Raw genomic sequence first — 19228 nt, forward strand, 5'->3', positions numbered from 1 at the left:
ATAAATTGTATTAGCAACATAGCAACCTAGATAAATACAAGAGAGAAGCTGGCTATTTGGTCCATTGAACTGTGCTGGCTCATTGCCAGAATAAGACAAAATTAATGCTGTTGATCACACTGTCCACACAGACCTAAATCTTGCTCTGTTTCTAATACCTATTTCTCCCCAAAAATATATAATTATCTTTGGCTCACCCACTCCCTGGATGGAGCTTTCGGTGCACCAGAAATCTTGGTGTAATTCGTCTCACTCTCTGTCCTCGCACTCAAAGTAATGACCACTGTGCTGTCCCCATTACTGACTCCCAGCCAAAGGAAATATATTTTCCTTGTTCAGCTCAGCAAAACCTCTTAAGATCTCTTTCCCCTCTCCAATACTGAAGGGTCTGCCTAAGCAGAGGTCTTAACTTTGTACCCTTACACCCCACATCACAATGTGTTCTAAGCCCGCCATGATGTTGCAATCTTCTTCCATCGCCTCCACCTCCAGGCCTATTTATCTGGCAAGGACTCCTCGCCTCTCAGTGATGACCACTTTGCCCGTCGCCAACATTCATCCTCCTCATGCAGTGTACACTGAATGGCACTGAATACCAGCCTCTGACCTGCTCTTGAACACACATATTGTGCAAAGCTGGCCCAGTTATGTTTGGTGGCCTCCAGAATGTTGATAGTGGAGGACTTTATTATAACGTTGTCGAATGTCAACGGAGGTGGTTGGACTCCCTTCTGGTGGGAGATGGTGACTACACGGTACATTCTAACTGTTAGTAGTCCCAGTGCCAGCAAACGCTCATCGTAGGTTAACCTACTCATTCCTGGGATCATTCTTGTAAACATCCTCTGGACCCTCTCTAGAGCCAAGTTCAAGTTCAAGTGAGTTTATTGTCATGTGTCCCTGTATAGGACAATGAAATTCTTGCTTTGCTTAAGCACACAGAAAATAGTAGGCATTTACTACAAAACAGATAAATGTGTCCATATACCATGATATAAATATATACACACATGAATAAATAAACTGGTAAAGTGCAAATAACAGAAAGTGGTTATTAATAATCAGAGTTTTGTCCGAGCCAGGTTTAATAGCCTGATGGCTGTGGGGACGCATCCTTCCTCAGATAATGTGCCAATAATTGCTCTATAAAATCTTTTATAAATAAGATCATCTCTTATTTTCCTAATCTCCAATGAGGAAAGGTACAGCACACTCAATCTTTCTTTATACATCAATCCCCTCTTTGCAGACGGAGAGTCTACACTTCACTGATCCAATGCAAGTACTGTATACCATACCCCAACAACTATGGAGACTAAAACTGTAGAGAATACTGCAGGTTCAGTTTCACTAGTGCTGTAAAATAGCATCAAAACCTCTCCACTTTTATACTCCATTGCTCTTGCAATAAAGACCTTCCTGGTTGTTTGTAACTGCATATAAGTCCTTTGTGCTTCATGAACCTTTACCTGCAGAACACCTCGTACTGCACATTTTGTTGTCACACTCTCTTCAGATAATAATATGCTTTGGTTCCTCCTTCCAAAATGGATAATCCCACATTTTCTCACATCATTTGCCAACGTCCTGCTTATGTATTTAACCCATCCATATCCTTTTGTGAGTTCTGAGTGTCCTCTTTATAATTTGCTAACTCACCTATATTTGTATCATCAGCAAATTTGACTACAGTATAGTTGGCCCTTTATCTGTCGTTAATATTAATTATAAATAGTGGAAACCCCAGCTCTGATCCCTGTGGCCTCACAGGTTACTGACTGCCAATCCAAAAATGCCATTTACTCCCCCTCTGCTCTGTGCTAGGCAGCCACCATCCTATCCATGCCAATGTCCATACTATCAAGTGCTTTGTGCTCTTATCTTGTGCAGTAACTTTTAAAGTTAGAACTTATCAAATGACTTCTGAAAATCCGTGGTGGATCTGTGGAATTCATTGCCGCAGATGTCTGCTGCGGCCAAGTCTGTGGGTATTTTTAAAGCAGAGATTGACAGGTTCTTGATTATTAAGGGTGTCAAATGTTACAGGGAGAAGGCAGGAGAATAGGATTGAGAGGGAAAGATAGATCAGCCACGATTGAATGCTGGAGTAGTCTCGATGGGGTGAATGGGCTAATTCTGCTCCAATTACTTATGAACATAAAATCTTATGAAGATATGAAATTCACATAAAGTGCATTTACTAGTTCCCTTTTATCTTTACAATTTTTAAAAATATACTCTAAGAACAATGGCAAATTTGTCAAATATATTTTTTCTTTCCTAAAACCATGTTGACTGTTTGTTTATATTAGAATTTTCTAAAGATTGTGCCATTTTGTCCAGAATAATGGATAGATAGTGATAGATTATAGTTTTCTGTCTTGAGGTATACAATATATTGAGAGCAATAGTTCAGGGAGATAGATGGAAATCTTTTTTTCCATAACAGAAGGCATTGGTTTAGAGTAAGGGGTAAGAGATTTATAAATGATCGGAAGAAGAATCTTTGCATTGAAGAGTGGTTGAATGATAAAGTCTAGAACCAAGGCTTACAAGAAGGATGACCTTGCTCTGTACAAGAAGGCCAAGTATGGTCTCCTCATGACTATCAGGGATAACAAGACAAGATTGCAAAACAAACTGAAGGCTCAATTCAATCAAGTGGATTCCAGGAGACTGTGTCAAGACCTGTAAACCATCACGGGCAACAAGTGAAATCGGGGGTGATCTCTGGCAATGATGCATCTTGACCAGATGAGTTCAATCCTTTTATACCTTTTTTTAAATAGACAAATTGACATTCCTTTGCATCCCCATTTGCTCTGTGACATAAATCTTGATGGCAGAAGTTAGATCTGTTTTCATGAGGGTAAACTCAGAAAGCGGCCAGCCTGGATGAAGTCCATGGACATATTCTGAAATTGCATGCAATCAATTGGTCACAATCTTTACCTTCAATTGTAGGAAGGAACTGCAGATGCTGGTTTAAAACACAAAATGCTGGAGTAACTCAGTGGGACAGGCAGCATCTCTGGAGAGAAGGAATGGGTGATACTTCGGGTCCAGAACCTTCATCAGACTGGAGTCTGAAGAAAGGTGTCGACCCGAAACATCACCCATTCCTTCTCTCCAGAGATGCTTCCTGTCCCACTGAGTTACTCCAGCATTTTGTCTCTTCACTTGTAATTTGCGTGGAGTCAAAGAAGGTCTACATAGCATGCTGTCTTCCTTGCACTAATTTCAGTTCTGGATCACGTTGACAATAAGAACACCTAGGTTAGGATGCTATTCATTGACTACAGCTCAGCTTTCAACACCACAATACTCAATAAAGCTCATCCCTAAACTTCTGGACCTTGTCCTTGTGGCGTCCAATTGCAACTGGCTTCTGGACTTCCTGACTTCCTGACCTCAGTTGGTTAGAATTTGTCATTTCCTCCACCCTGATCCTCAGCTCTGGTGCTCCTCAGGAATATGTGCTCAGTCCCTTGCTCTATTCCCTGTCCAACCAATGCTGTGTGGCCATGTACATTGCCAATTCAATCTTTAAATTCACAATATTATCACTGTTGTCGTCCAGATCTAAAAGAACGAAGGGACGGAGAACAGGAGAGAGATCGAGATCCTTGCGTCAAGGAGTCATAACAACAACCTAGTCCTTAATGTCATATTACTGGCAGTCTAACATGGTCCCTTCGCACTGACGTGGTGATCAAATAAATGTATCAACTTAATTACTATCTTAAGCTTTTGAGAATGCTCTCGAACCTCTAGAAAAGTGCTATAGAAAGAATCCAGTGGGTGGATAATATTATTTGACAATGAATAGTTACAATGCCACAGAGTTTATCAGTTGAGGCCTGTAACCCACTCTGTTAGATTCTGGGCATGATTATCGTTAAATTGTAACATAAGAGTAAAAATGGGTCTGTTCACTTACAAATGCGAGCTCCATTTGTAGTCCTCACATCAAGGGGAGGTCCGTGCCTGCAGGACCTACACAACAAGACCTGGTGATAATTGGCATGTTAAAGTCTCCCACAACTGTTGAACAATGACCATCTCAACAAGCCAAAGTTTAACCACATTCTCAGTATGTTTTATGACAATTTTTGATGCAAGAGGGATGGGAGGAGGGGTTGACAAATTGTATTTCTCCAGTTTTTGCATGTATTATCTTTGAAAGACCAAGTATTATACCTACAGTAATTAATCAGCTTGAATCGTTACTGGGAGAATTGATGCCACAATAGCCCAATCTTAATCTAATCTTGCAGTTAATTTATCTTCCTCACTGTGAACACATTTGCATATGTTGAATAGCAGTTTTAATTAGTTTTCCATTGTAGTTTAATAAGAGTACTTGCTTTGTTCATGAAAGTTGAATTTTCTTGAAAGACTTGCGTCATTTGGTAATTTAATTTCCAGCCACTAGAACATACTCACAGCGATCTATTGTTGACTGCCATAGAAGAAAGACACACTATCACTTTGTATAAAATATGGCCCCTTCCTCCAGATATAGCCAGGTATTGTTTCCTTTAAAAATTGATTGCCTGAAGTTGGAAACTGGAAGGAATTTGACATGAAATTGAATAATCTGTTCTAACATGCACAATGAGTGAATTCCTAAGATGCTGAGTCATGGGAAGGTGCAGCCCTCTTTAGGGAAAGGTAATGTTAACAGAATAAATCAAACCTCAAGTAGTTCACATGTTCACGTTCACAAATGATAGGAGTAGAATTAGGCCTTTCGGCCCATCGAGCTTACTCCGCCATTCAATCATGGCTGATCTCTGCCACCTAATCCCATTTCCTGCCTTTTCCTCATTTCCCTCGACACCCATTCTAATCAAGAATTTGTCTATCTCTCCCTTAAAAATATCCATTGACTTGGCCTCCACAGCCCTCTGTGGCAATGAGTTCCACAGATTAACTACCCACTGACTAAAGATGTTCCTCCTCACCTCCTTTCTAACAGAGCGCCCTTTAATTCTGAGGCGATGACCTCTGGTCCTAGACTCTCCCACCAGTGGAAACATCCTTTCCACATCTACTCTATCTATGCCTTTCATTATTCTGTAAGTTTCAGAGGTTCCCCCTCAACCTTCTAAACTCCATCGAGTAGAGGCCCAGTGCTGTCAAGCGCTCATCGTATGCTAACCCACTCATTCATGAAATTATTCTTGTAAACCTCCTCTGGATCCTATCCAGAGCCAACATACCCTTCTTCAGATATGTGGCCCAGATTTGCTCACAGTACTCCAAATGCAGCCTGACCAGCGATTTATAGAGCCTCAGCATTACATCTCTGTTTTTGTATTCCAGTCCTCTTGATATAAATGCAAGCATTAAATTTGCCTTTCCTACTAAAGATTTAATTTGCAAATTAACTTTTTGGCAGTTTGCACCTCTGATTTCTGGATTCTCTCTCCATTTGGAAAGTCTTTATTCTTATTACCAAAATGCATGACTCTGCACTATGCTATACTGAATTTCATCTGCCACTTTGCCCACTCGCCTAACCTGTCCAGGTCCTTCTGCAGAGTTCTTGCTTCCTCTACACTGCCTGCCTTATCTTCGCTAAAGGTCCGTGAGGCTGAGGTTGGGCAGGAAGGGGGTGGGGGGTAAACGAAGGGTCTCGACCAGAAAAGCAACCCTCTCCCCAGAGCGATGGAAATGGGTTTTAGGAACTAGGGGTACTAAGAAATTTTATCTAACTCTGAAATTAGAGATAGACAAAAGCTGGAGTAGCTCAGCAGGACAGGCAATGCAGTGCCTCTGGAGAGAACACCCTTCTTCAGACTGAACGGAACTCTCGTCGGTGAGAGTACTTGTGATTGTCTGAAGAAGGGTCTCGACCAGAAACGCAACCCTCTCCCCAGAGCCCCTGCCCGTCTCGCTGATCCACCACAGACAGGGAGTTGAAGGTAGACACAGGAGGGTCCACCTTCAACTTCAGAGCCAAACAAAAAACACAGTGCTGGAGGAACTCAGCGGGCAAGGCAGCACCCGCGGAGGGAACATATCACTTATCAGGAGCCGCCACGGGCCAGGACTCTTCCCCCTCCCCCCCCCCAAACCGAAAGGAACCGCAGATGCAGCCACCACCGCAAAACGTCTAAGAAGGAACTGCAGATGCTGGAAAATCGAAGGTAGACAAAAATGCTGGAGAAACTCAGCGGTTGAGGCAGCATCTATGGAGCGAAGGAAATAGCCAAAGTTTTGGGCCGCGCCTGAAGAAGGGTTTTGACCCGAAACGTTGCCTATTTCCTTCGCTCCATAGATGCTGCCTCACGTGCTGAGTTTCTCCAGCATTTTTGTCTACTGCAAAACGTCAATGATTCCGGGAATGCCGAGAGAGCTAGAGAGACGAGATGGGGAGCGGGAGAGGTAGGGAGAGAGAGAGCGAAAGACAGAGAGAAACAACGTGGGTCGGTAGGTAAAGTGAATGACTAACCTGCTGCACACCAAGAAGAAACCCTCAATCATGATGGTGAGTTTTAAGAAATTCTCAATGTCATCAATGCATCGATCTACATTCCTCAGTAAATGTAATTGTTTGAACAAGTATTAATGACGCCGCGTGAATTGTATTCAAAGGAACGCAGCGTCATTAATACTTGTTCAAAACACAATTACATTTACTGAGGAATGTGGATTGATGCATTGATGATACATTGTATGACTACTTGTTAACTACTGGCTGTTAACAAGTGCTACAGTAGTAGTTAACAAATCGTTTGTGCCTGATGGCCGTGCAGTGGTTGTTATCCATGTTCGTTTTGTAAAAAAATCCGTATGGCAAAAGTTTTATTTTAAATCTTGATTTAACAAAGCGAATTTGTATTTCCATATGAAATTCCATACCTTAGGCGCGGGGCACAATTTGGAGAAATCGGTCCAATCGGCTTAAGGCCGGCCTTGGCCACAGTGTACACAGCAAGTTCCCACAAATAACACTAACACCTAGACAATGCAACACACTTTCAAATGTGTAACCTATGAGTCATAGTAACCACATTGTAAATATCTCAATGCAAATGGAAGATTAATTCATTCTACAAAGGGAGTATCAAATAAGGACATTCGATCCGATCAAGCTCTTGGTTACAATCCACATTTTCTGATACCACCTTTAATGCAAGAGATGGAGTATAAGTAGGGAAGGTTTACAATAAGTCTGTACTTCATTGGCGCGCATACCCCTGGAGATATGCGCATTGTTCTTGTCTCCTTATAAAAAGCATATCATTCAGAGCTCTCTCCATTCTGCTTTGGACAGCATCATTGAATTATTCTACACAACTGTTTAGCATCCAAAATATTCCACTTCCAATAGAGCAGCACTTCCCACTATTCCTGTAAACTGTTAGCCTGGATTTTGTGTTTAGGTCCCAGAAAGACATTGTTCCCACCACCTTATGGCTCAAAAGGTGCAAATGTATGGAAGATAAAGCAAAACAAGGGGGTGATTTTACACTTTGAGGTGTAAAGATTTTAAAATAAAACTAGACTTAATATATTTCTGACCTCCTTGATTCCTTGCTTCTTTGAATCAGGTTTTTGTTCAGTGCTCTCCTTGAGACCTGGGAATACATACAAGCCCTGACCCCATGTGTGTGACCTTAGATGGAAGTGATGGTGAGATATCATGCCATTAAAGGGGCACTTACTTGTCAAACTCACAGGCCCATGAGGGGCAAAAGCTGAATTCCCTCCAATTCCTAACAGGAGTCATCCTACAGAGAGAGCCCAGACAGGGGATTCTAATGACGGAAAAAAGACGGCGGGGGGGGCGAAGATGAAGGTGGCGCGGGCCCAGCGGGGGTGGTGTGGACCCAGCGGGGGTGGCGTGGGCCCAGCGGGGGTCAGCGGGGGTGGCGTGATCCCTGCGGGGGTCAGCGGGGGTGGCGTGGGCCCAGCGGGGGTCAGCGGGGGTGGCGTGGACCCAGCGGGGGGTCAGCAGGGGTGGCGTGGCCCCAGCGGTGGTCAGCGGGGATGGCGTGGGCCCAGCAGGGGTGGCGTGGGCCCAGCAGGGGTGGCGTCGGCCCAGCGAGGGTCAGCGGGGGTGGTGTGGGCCCAGCAGGGGTGGCGTGGGCCCAACGGGGGTCAGCGGGGATGGCGTGGGCCCAGCGGTGGTCAGCGGGGGTGGTGTGGGCCCAGCGGTGTTCAGCGGGGGGGGGGGCGTGGACGCATCAGGGGTGGCGTGGGCCCAGCGGGGGTGGCGTGGACCCAGCGTGGGTCAGCGGAGGTCAGCGGGGGTGGCGTACAAATGTGTTGGGTACAAATGGCAGTCTGATCCCGCCCAGGCCCACTGCGCACGCGCAGAGAGACGGCGTCATTATGCATCACTTCCCCAACTGCGCAGGAGCGGATGGTCACATTTTTTTCTCCCAAATCATCCAGCAGCTGGAACCGACAAAGTGGAAACGTTGATTGCGCTCCGATTTAAAAAAAATAAATAAAAATTATCGGGATTTTTTTCTTATTCTGGGGAAAAAAAGGGGGGAGCGGTCGCACCCAACGCACCCCCCCCACCCCCCCCCCCTTCGGACGGCCATGGAATACTCTAACAAACTGTTACTGATGAACCGTAGAACGTATCCTGATTGGTGGCATCATGGCCAGCTAGGCAGTTCCAATGCAAAGGAACAGATGAGGGGTCCAGAACAAGGGGTCACAGTTTATGGATAAGAGGGAAGTCTTTTAGGACCGAGATGAGAAAATCATTTTTTACACAGAGAGTGGTGAATTTGTGGAATTCTCTGCCACAGAAGGTAGTTGAGGCCAGTTCATTGGCTGGATTTAAGAGGGAGTTAGATGTGGCCCTTGTGGCTAAAGGGATCAGGGGGTATGGAGAGAAGGCTGGTATGGGATATTGATTTGGATGATCAGTCATGATCATATTGAATGGCGGTGCAGGCTCGAATGGCCTACTCCTGCACCTGTTTTCTATGTTTCTATGTTTCTATGAGGGTGCAGAGAGTGATGGACCCATCCAGTCCATTGCAAGTACAGCCCTTCTTCCCACAAAAGCATCTACATGAGGCGCTACCTCAAGACGACATAATCTATCAATAAAGATCCCACCATCTGGGCAATTCCCTCTTCTCACTGCTGCCATTGGGCAGGAAGTACAGAAACTAGAAGTTGCAATCCATTAGATTCAGGAATAACTACTTTGCAAGTAGTTAGATACGGTTAGGGAGGGGTTAGATACGGCGGTGGCGCGACTCACTGTTGCTGAGGCCCCTTCAGCCTGTCTGTCTTTTTTTTATTTTTTGACTAGTTAAATGTAGTTTTTCGTGTTTTTTAATACTGTTTTTAACTGTGTTTTTGTGGGGGGGCAGGGGAAATTAAAAAAAATCTCTTTCCTGAACGGGAGACCCGACCTTTTTCCTGTCGGGCCTCCGTTGTTGTTGGGGCCTAGCACCGTGGAGCGGCCTCCAGCCGGAACGACCTGGGGGCTCCAATCCCGGAGCCTGCGGAGCTGCAGACTTACCATGGGGCTGGCCGGCTGGCTCCCGCAATGCGACTTCTCCAGCCCGTGTCGCGGGGTTGGAACGACCCAGAGCGGGGCCGTACATCACCCGGCGCAGCTTTAATGGCCGCGGGACATTCGAACGCCTGCCGGGGGCTCCAACATTGTGACCTTTGGGCCTGGAGCGGGCCCGTACATCGCCCGGCGCAGCCTAAAATGGCCATGGAAATTACCATCGCCCGCCTGGGGCTTCAACATCGGGAGAAAAATGGTGCAGGGGAGAGAAAAGACTTTGCCTTCCATCACAGTGAGGAGGAGATTCACTGTGATGGATGTTTGTGTAAATTGAATTGTGTGTGTGTGTCTTGTAGGAATTGTCTCTGTTTGTATGGCTGTGGAAACTGAGTTTCGTTTGAGCCTCACTGGGGTTCAAATGACATGTAATAAATATTCATTCATATTCATTCATTTAAGGTGGTCAAGTGCAGGGTTGTTGCCATACCATTCTGAGATGCATCCCGTCAGAATGTTTCCTGCAGCATATCTATAGAAGTTCAAGGGATCCTTGTGAACATATTGAATCTTCTCAGACACCTAATAAAGTAAATATGTCGATGCACTGTCTTGATCATTGCATCAGTGTGATGGGACCAGGTTATGGTCCAGGTGATACGGATGCCTAAGAGCTTGAAGCAGTTGTTCTTCTCTAGAGCAGTTCCAATGATGAAGACAGGGTTGTATTCACCCATTTATTTCCTCTTTCATCGTGCTGACATTAATGGATGGATTGTCACCCTGACACTGTGACACAGGTTGTTGATCTCTTTCCTGTACTCCGTCTCATCATTATTGTTTATCCAACTGACAGCAGTAGCATCATTGGGGGAGCTAGAAGATCGAGTTGGCATTATACTTGACTATACAGTGATAGGTTTACAGGGAAGAGCGTGAGGAACTGAACACACTACCCTGAGGGACACTGGTGCTGATGGTCAGAGTAGAGGAACTATTATGACCAATTCTTCCCAATTGTGGTTTGCTGATTAGGCAGTCCAGAAACCAGTTGCAGATGGAGGCCTCAAGGTCAAATTCCAGAAGCTTAGAGATGAGAGGATAATGGTGTGGAAGGTTTGGCTGGAGTCAATGAATAGCATTTTCTCAGAAGTGTTCTTACTGTAAAGGTGATCCAGAGCTGTATGTAGTACAAGAGAGATGATGTCATTCACAAAAGTATTTTGCCTGTTCACAAATTGCCATGGGTCTAGATTGTTTGGACGATTTGGAACCTGTCCCATTCAGGCTTTCTGAGAGATCACCATGATGAAAACGGATCTGATGTCTGTCACCGAGGGCTAAGGGACAGAACCAGCGGGGAGGGATGAACACGTTTGGGTGGAACTTTGTTAAAAACAGGTGTAAAAGCTATTGAACTAATCTGATAGAGGTGCCTCGTTACTAGAGATTGTCTCTAATTTTGACTATTATCCCATGATGGCTACAATTGCCTGGCATCTGCTTGATATAATTGAACCTCTAGTTTGTTTTGGAAATATTGGCATTGATATTGGCATTGGTTTATTATTGTCAGGTGTACTGAGAAACAGTGACAAATCATACTGTACATCGCTACAACCAAGCCATACACAAGTAAAACAGGTAGTGTAAAAGTGCAGAATATAGTGTTACAACATTATAGGTTTACAGTTGCAGAGAAAGTGTGGAAAAAAGTGCAAGGGCCAAAGTGAGGTAGGTCATGAGATTGGGGGTGGGGGTGGGGAAGCACGGGGAAGGCTGGTTTGTGTGCTGGACTGGACTACATCTACAACATTTAGCAATTTCTCACCATTTTGTGCAACGCTATTGCCAAACAAAATGTGATGAATCCTGATAGGAAGCTTTCTATGGTGCATCCGTAGTAGTTGGTAAGAGTCATTGGAAATATGCTGAACTTCCTTAGTCTTTTGTGGAAGTAGAGGCATTGGTGTGCTTTCGTGGCCACAGATTCAATGATAGTTACACCTAGGAACTTGAAGCACTCGGTGATATCCACTTCAGCACCATTGATGCTGATTGTGGTGTGTACAGCACCTCGTTTCCTGGCCAATAACTAGTCCCTTTGTCTTACTGATATTGAGGGAGAGCATGTTGTCTTGACACCATTTTATTAAGCTCTCTATCTACTTCTTGTAGTCCACCCTGTCAGTCTTAGAGATCCAGCCCACTGCGGTGTTGCCATCTGCAAACTTGCAAAAGGAGTTAGAGGAGAATTTGGTCAGCCAGTTGCCAGTGTATAGGGAGCATATGAAGGGACTGAGAATGCATCCTTGCAAAGCGCCAGTTGTTGAAAATCCCCAATAGTCCTTTGGAGATCATACTTGAACTTCTTCTGCATTAAAGGGTCATCCTTCTTGAAATCCTTGGTTCTGGATATTCCCAGAGTGAATCTTCCTGTTCATCCACGATTTCTGGTGAGGATAGATTTTAATTGTCTTCGTTGTAATGAAGTTGTCAATGCATTTCATTGGTGTTGTCTGAGGTGTACTCATTCAGTCTGGATGAAGTGATCTTGAACATGTTCCAGTCGATCGACTCAAGGCTGTCCTGAAGTCGACCCACGGCTTCCTCAGATTACGGCTGCATTACTCTCTTCGTCTTGCGCTTCAGTCTCTGCAGGAACAACACTGAGAGATGGTCGACTCTCTTTTTTAGTCTATCTCTGAAGACACAGCAGTCCCTGATCTTCCTTTGAAGCAGCTGTCTTGCTCTGAGCTCTACTCGCTTGTTCTTGAGTGGTTGAATGTTAGCTAGAAGCATGCAGGGGAGGAGATCGGGATCCCAGACTTTTCAGCTGCTACCTGGGGACCCCCTACCTCCAAACACCATTTAGTTCTCACAGCTGTGTCGCTAATGTGGGAATAAAAAAGATTGGTAGCTCCGAGAGTTTTTTTGGAATTTGATCATTACCAGAGCTGGAACTGTTTTAACAAACAGTTAAAACAACCTATTTCTTGGCGCTGGAATGGATGCATAGTAAGAAGAAACATTCAGAAGAAAAAGGTTGTTTTAACTGTTTTAAAATGTCTTCGACGTATCTTTTGTTTCGTAGACAAAGTAGTAAACTCTGATATTTAATGCTTCACAAGTGTTTCATGAATTGTACAAAACAACAGCAGAAGCCACTGCTGCAACTCCATCGGTTTTAATTAAATGCTCCAGTTGGTGGACATTATATAGGAACTATCAACAAAACAACGAGGTATTCAGATGTTCACAATCCATGAAACTAAAGCACACTTCCTAATTTGACTCCCCAGAGAGTGAAGGGAATTGACAAGGTGATGCTGAGTGGATGTTTTCCCATGGTCGTGTCTAGAATGAGAAGGCAGAGTATCAAAATAAAGGGAGGCCATTTCAAAGATGGACTCATTGAATAGACTGGGGGCAGAGATGAACAAACACCTGAACTCAAGGGAGCCAGGAAATATGAGGAAAGAGCAAGAAACTGGAGTTGAGGCCAAGATTGGATCAGCCATGTTCTCACTGAAGGGAGAACAAGCTCAAGGAGCAGATTGGCGTTTTCCTGTTCCTCTTCTTTATGTATTAATGTTAAGTTTCTGTTCAAATTGGATATTACCTTTCACTTTTGAAATGCTTATGAATCTCACTTTAATGCTAAGCTCAGAATGTAGGTCTGAAGCTCAGAAATTGGCGAACATGTGATGGAAACATTGGGAAAGTAATTTTTAAAATGTATCCATTCTTGTGGTGTTGACATTGCCTGCCTTTAGTGTCTATCCACAATTGCCCCTGAACTAAGAAGTCAGTTAAGAGTTAATCATAAGTCAAATATAAATCTGAACAAGGAAGAGTATTTACAATTCAGAAGTTTAATGTTTTTCATTATGGAGACTATCTGCTTTAAAAAAAAAAGGGAAACATATTTAATTACTTGTACAGTATTTACTCGTATTTAACATGGATAGGTGATGTTTCGTGTCGGGGAAACAAAGTCATAATGAAAGCTGGCAGGACAAAGCCTGGCATGTTGATATGGGAGACAGTTTTTTTTTGATAGATGGTTGGTCAAAGGCAGAGGATAAGGCAGAAGATGTGAGACAAAAAGATTGAAGAGTTGTGAATTATGAAGCTAGAGGGAGACCCGACCTTTTCTTTGTCGGGTCTCCGTTGTCGTTGGGGCTGCAACGAGGAGCGGCCTCCAACAGGAAGACCGGGGGCTGTGGTGCCGACTACTCACCTCACCGTCGCGGAGCTGACCGAGTCCAGAGCGGGTGGAGCTGTGGTGGACGCTGCTGCGACCCGACCCCCGGAGATTCGGTGGCTGCAACTGCGGGTTTGGCGGGCGGCACCGGGAGCCCGCGGGTCCCTGGAGGGAGACCGCTTTTCAGGGCTTCCGCAACGGCGACTTCTCCCGCCCGAGTTGCGGGGTTGAAGAGCTCCTGGAGCGGGGCCTTACATCACCGCCCCGCGCGGCTTGGAATGGCTGCGGGTCTCTGCGAGCGCCCGCCGGGGGCTCTAACATCTAGACCCGGTGTGCGGCCTTGCATCACCCGGCGTGGCTTTAATGGCTGCGGGACAATTCGCCATCGCCCGCCGGGGGCTTTGACTTTGACTTTGACTCTGACATCGGGGGGGAGAGTGCAGTGGAGAGATAAGTTTTTTTGGCCTTCCATCACAGCAATGTGATGGATGTTTATGTAAATTATGTTGTGTCTTGGGTCTATTTGTTTGTAATGTATGGCTGCAGAAACGACATTTCGTTTGGACCTCAAGGGGTCCAAATGACAATAAATTGAATTGTATTGTATTGTATTGTATTGTATTGTATTGTATATCGGTGGAAGGGAAAGGGGAGAAGAGAAATAGATTTGAGTCCCTTTGGGACACAGAGGAGGGGGGAGAAGATTGGGGGTTATATGGGGAAAGAAAAGAGGAGGGTTATGTAATTACCACAAATTGGAGAATTCAACGTTTATGTTGCTTATCCAAGCAGAATATGAAGTGTTGTTCCTCCAGTTTGCGTGTGGCCTCACTCTGGCAATGGAGGATGCCCCGGACAGAATGGTCAGTATGGGAATGAAAAGAGGAGTTAAAATTGTTAGTAATTAGGAGATCCAGCAGGCCTTGGCTGATTGAGCGCAAATGTTTGGTGAAATGGTCGCTGAGTCTACGCCTGGTCTCACCGATGTACAAGAGGTCACATCGGGAATACCGGATGCAATTTATATATATATCAATATCAATCAATATCAGTTTTATTCGTCACTTCCACATAAAGTGCAAGTGAAATGAATTTGTCAGCAGCGGCACAATGATAAAAGAACACACAAAAACACAATAAAAATTCTAACACAAACATCCACCACAGCATTCATCACTGTGGTGGAAGGCACAAAATTTGGCCAGTCCTCCTCCATTTTCCCCCGTGGTCGGGACCACAACCCTCCGCAGCCACCGCTCCGGGCGTCCAGATGTTCGGACAAGGTAAAGTCCAGATAAAGTCCAGGTAAGACCTGAATCGGTGCTTCCCCACCGGAGACCGCGGCTTCAGGTTGGTGTAGACCACAGGCCGGCGGTCGCAGATTTAAAGTCCCCGCCGTGCCGCAGCCAGAAGCATCGCAGACCGCAGGGCCGCCGGTCAGAGCTCCTCTCCAGGGGTTCCCGGCGAGGGACCCCGCTCCTGATGGTAAGTCCCCGCCGCGCCCGCGGTAGAAGTAGGCCGCGGGCCGGCGGTCGGAGCTTCTTCTCCTCCCGAGTCCCCAACTAGGGATCCCAGGCTGCGGACGCCACGCCAGCTGGAGCTCCGCAGACCGCGGCTTCAGGCTGCCGCGGTCCAGCGAAAGGAGCGCTCCCCTCTGGCGAGGGCTCGCCCGCACCGCGACGAGAGTCCACGCTGCACCTGCCGCTGAATCCCCGGGCACGTCTCAGAGAAAGGCCGCACCGATCCACGATGTTAGGCCACGGGGAGGCGACATAGAAAAAATTGCCTCCCCATGGAGGAGGCGACCAAAACGGTTTCCCCCTTACCCCCCACACCACCCCCCCCCCCCCCCCCCACCCCACACACAGCGAGACACCAAAAAATACACATTAGGACATGCTGCTGGCAGAGCTGCCGGCTTGCAGCGCCCGCACCGACCTGGTTCCGTCCTGGTGAGCAGTAGAGGTTAGAGGAGGTGTATGGGGACCTCTGCCACACCTGGAAGGGTTGCTGGGTTCCCTGAATGGAGATGAGAGAGGAGGTATAGGGACGGGTGTTACATCCCCTGATGTGAAAGCACCTGGAGAGGGGGTAGTTTAGTGTGAAGGGATGAGTGAACCAATGAGTTGTGGATGGTACAATCTCCATGAAAGATGGAAAGGGCTGTAGATGGGAAGATGTGTCGATGTCTCATTTTGTGATCACGTTGGAGGTGATGGAAATGTCGGAGGATGATGTGTTGGATGCGGAAAGAGCCTGTTCATGTTTTCCAGTGATGCTGTCTGACCCATTGAGTTATTCCAGCACTTTGTGTCTTCTTTTGTAAACCAGCATCTGCAGTTCCTTGTTTCTACAAAGCAATTGCTGTGCTGTTACTGCTCTGTTTTTGATTAATGCAGATACTGAGATGATTATTAAAAAGTGGATTAAGAGCAATATCATTCTTTTGCAGCTAAATGGAAGAACCAGAGGACAACATGGTCCAAGTTCGCAAATCCCATAAAGTGGAACAAATGGTATCAAAGTGGCTTCACCTTACACGAGATAGTTCACACAGGTGAGAGATTTTTTTTGTAAAAATCAGGCTGCTTGCTTACTGGTCTTTTTCTAGAATGGCGTAAATCTGCAGCCACATTTTATTCTTGAACTCATTATCCATTAAGTTAACATGTATGAACGTTGTTTTTAGTGTGTCTAAATATGTGATGCAGTTTACTAAGTGGGTACCTTAGTTATTCTTTGAAGGAATCTATCTTTTTTTTTTGCTTGTTCCTATTTATGGATGCATTCATTTACAGGGCCTGTCGATAAAGCTGTGTGATGGGTGAAACGATTTCTCAGTGTGCGTTAATGTCCTTCCTCAATAGGATACTAGATATTATTACTTCTGGGTTTAGGATCTCCAATGTATATTGGAGGCACAATGGGCACCTACCTGCATGAAGTCAGGTTCAGATTCAGATGATTTAGTTCATTGCTATCTACACCCCGGTGCAATGAAATGCCAAGTTTACATGAAGCTCAAGGAATACACAGTAGGCATGCAGTAATGATAACTACAACAATAAATACAATGACACATGCAAAACTGTAGGTTGGTGCAAGATTGTAATGTGGATCTGAGTAATGCAAAAAATAATACTTACAAACAATAGCGGAATAATCGAATGAGTTTGAGTTAAGAGTAAGAGTAGGTGGAAGCACCACCGGCAATTGGGTGTGAAAAAGATAATTGGCACAGGCGTCTGCTAGCATAGAAACATAGAAAATAGGTGCAGGAGTAGGCCATTCGGCCCTTCGAGCCTGCACCACCATTCAATATGATCATGGCTGATCATTCAACTCAGTATCCTGTACCTGCCTTCTCTCCATACCCCCTGATACCTTTAGCCACAAGGGCCACATCTAACTCCCTCTTAAATATAGCCCTCTTAAATATAGCCCTCTTAAATATAACCCTCTTAACTCCCTTTTAAATATAGCCCTCTTAAATATGAACTAAACATGAACTCCCTCTTAAATATGAACTGGCCTCAACTACCTTCTGTGGCAGAGAATTCCAGAGATTTATCACTCTCTGTGTGAAAAATGTTTTTCTCATCTCGGTCCTAAAAGATTTCCCCCTTATCCTTAAACTGTGACCCCTTGTTCTGGACTTCCCCAACATCGGGAACAATCTTCCTGCATCTAGCCTGTCCAACCCCTTAAGAATTTTGTAAGTTTCTATATGACCCCCCCCCCTCAATTTTCTAAATTCTAGCGAGTAAAAGCCGAGTCTATCCAGTCTTTCTTCATATGAAAGTCCTGACATCCCAGGAATCAGTCTGGTAAACCTTCTCTGTACTCCCTCTATGGCAAGAATGTCTTTCCTCAGATTAGGAGACCAAAACTGTACACAATACTCCAGGTGTGGTCTCACCAAGACCCTGTACAACTGCAGTAGAACCTCCCTGCTCCTATACTCGTTGAGAGCAGTGGAGAGGCAGCTGCTCTTGTCTGGAAGTCTGGGTTTCACGCTCCTAAATCATCTCCCAGAAGGAAGAAGAGAGAAAAGGGATAGGCCAAAGTGTCAGGCATCCATGACGATATTCCAGCCTTCCTGATGCAATGCACAATGAAGATGGATTGGATGGAAGGATGTGATGAGCCTGTGATGGATTGGGCTGTATTCACCGTTCTCTATAGGTTCACCACTCTCAGGAAGTCAAGAGTGGAGCGGTTGCCATACTAGGCTGAGAGATATGCTATCTGAATACTTTCTCTTGTACATCTGTGGAAGTTTGAAAGAATCATTGTGGACTAGCTGAATCTTTTCAGATGCCTTAGAAAGTAAATATGTTGAAGGGCTTTCTTGATCATTGCATCAGTGTGTGGGCATCACGTTAGATTGATGATTGAAATTCTATCACTTATCCAATGTGCCACACATCATTTCAACCAATATTGCTCATATCTAATATCGCTCATATTGAATATCACTGGATTCTTGACGAAGCAGCTATATGGGAATATCTCATGAGACAGAATGTGGCTATTCAAAAACAAGACTGTCAGTTGTGGCCAAGATTAGTAAGTTAAGTAAAGGGATATGAACAAAATATGATTGCGAATGTGACAGGAAAAATGAAACTCAAAATGTATGCCAAACACACAATTTTACTCTCAAGATTCCATGGACGATGCGGTCTCCCAGGTCTTGCACACCGCTCTCTCCCATCTGGACAGCCAGAAGGGGGGCTACGTGAGGATGCTGTTCATAGACTACAGTTCAGCCTTCAACACGATAGTCCCCACCAGACTGGCCGGGGAGCTAATGGAATTGGGACTCAACACCTCTCTGTGTGCCTGGGTCCTGGACTTTCTCACCGCCAGGCCCCAGGTAGTCAAGATGGGAGGGAATACATCGAAGTCCCTCACCCTGAGCACAGGATCGCCCCAGGGTTGCGTCCTCAGCCCCCTACTGTACTCCCTGTACACACATGACTGTGTGGCTAGGTTCAGCTCCAACTCAATAATTAAGTTTGCTGATGACACTGTGGTGGTGGGCCTGATCTCAGACAACGACGAGAAGGCCTACCGGGAGGAGGTGGCTGATCTAGCACTCTGGTGCCAGGATAACAGCCTCCTCTTGAACATCAAAAAAACGAAGGAGCTGATCATGGACTTTAGGAGGGCACATCATCCGAGGACGTACACTCCATTGAGGATAAATGGGGATCCTGTGGATAGGGTGAACTGTTTTAAATATCTGGGAGTCCACATCTCCGAGGATATGACATGGGCATCACACGCATCAGCACTCGTGAGTAAGGCAAGGCAGCGCCTTTACCACCTCAGGCAATTGAGGAAATTCAGAGTGTCTCCGAGGATCCTCCAGTGCTTCTACGCAGCGGCGGTGGAAAGCATCTTGTCCGGGAACATTACCATCTGGTTTGGGAATTGCTCTGCCAAGGACAAGAAGGTTCTGCAGAGAGTAGTGCATTCGGCCGAACGCACTATGGGAACTTCACTTGCCCCCCTGCAGG

At 45.5% G+C, this 19228-nt stretch overlaps 1 protein-coding gene across 1 annotated transcript in view; it reads left to right on the forward strand.

Annotated features, from left to right (window-relative positions):
* Nucleotides 1-19228, forward strand: part of frmpd1 (FERM and PDZ domain containing 1) — a 132107-nt gene that overhangs the window by 27314 nt on the left and 85565 nt on the right. Inside the window, exon 2 of the mRNA XM_033017891.1 lies at nucleotides 16156-16260. Within this exon, the coding sequence (XP_032873782.1) occupies nucleotides 16160-16260 (101 nt within the window). The 5' untranslated portion in view covers nucleotides 16156-16159. The remainder of the gene's footprint in view (nucleotides 1-16155; nucleotides 16261-19228) is intronic.

This window comes from Amblyraja radiata, chromosome 3, assembly GCF_010909765.2.
Source record: "Amblyraja radiata isolate CabotCenter1 chromosome 3, sAmbRad1.1.pri, whole genome shotgun sequence".
In the NCBI taxonomy this organism is placed as follows: domain Eukaryota; kingdom Metazoa; phylum Chordata; class Chondrichthyes; order Rajiformes; family Rajidae; genus Amblyraja; species Amblyraja radiata.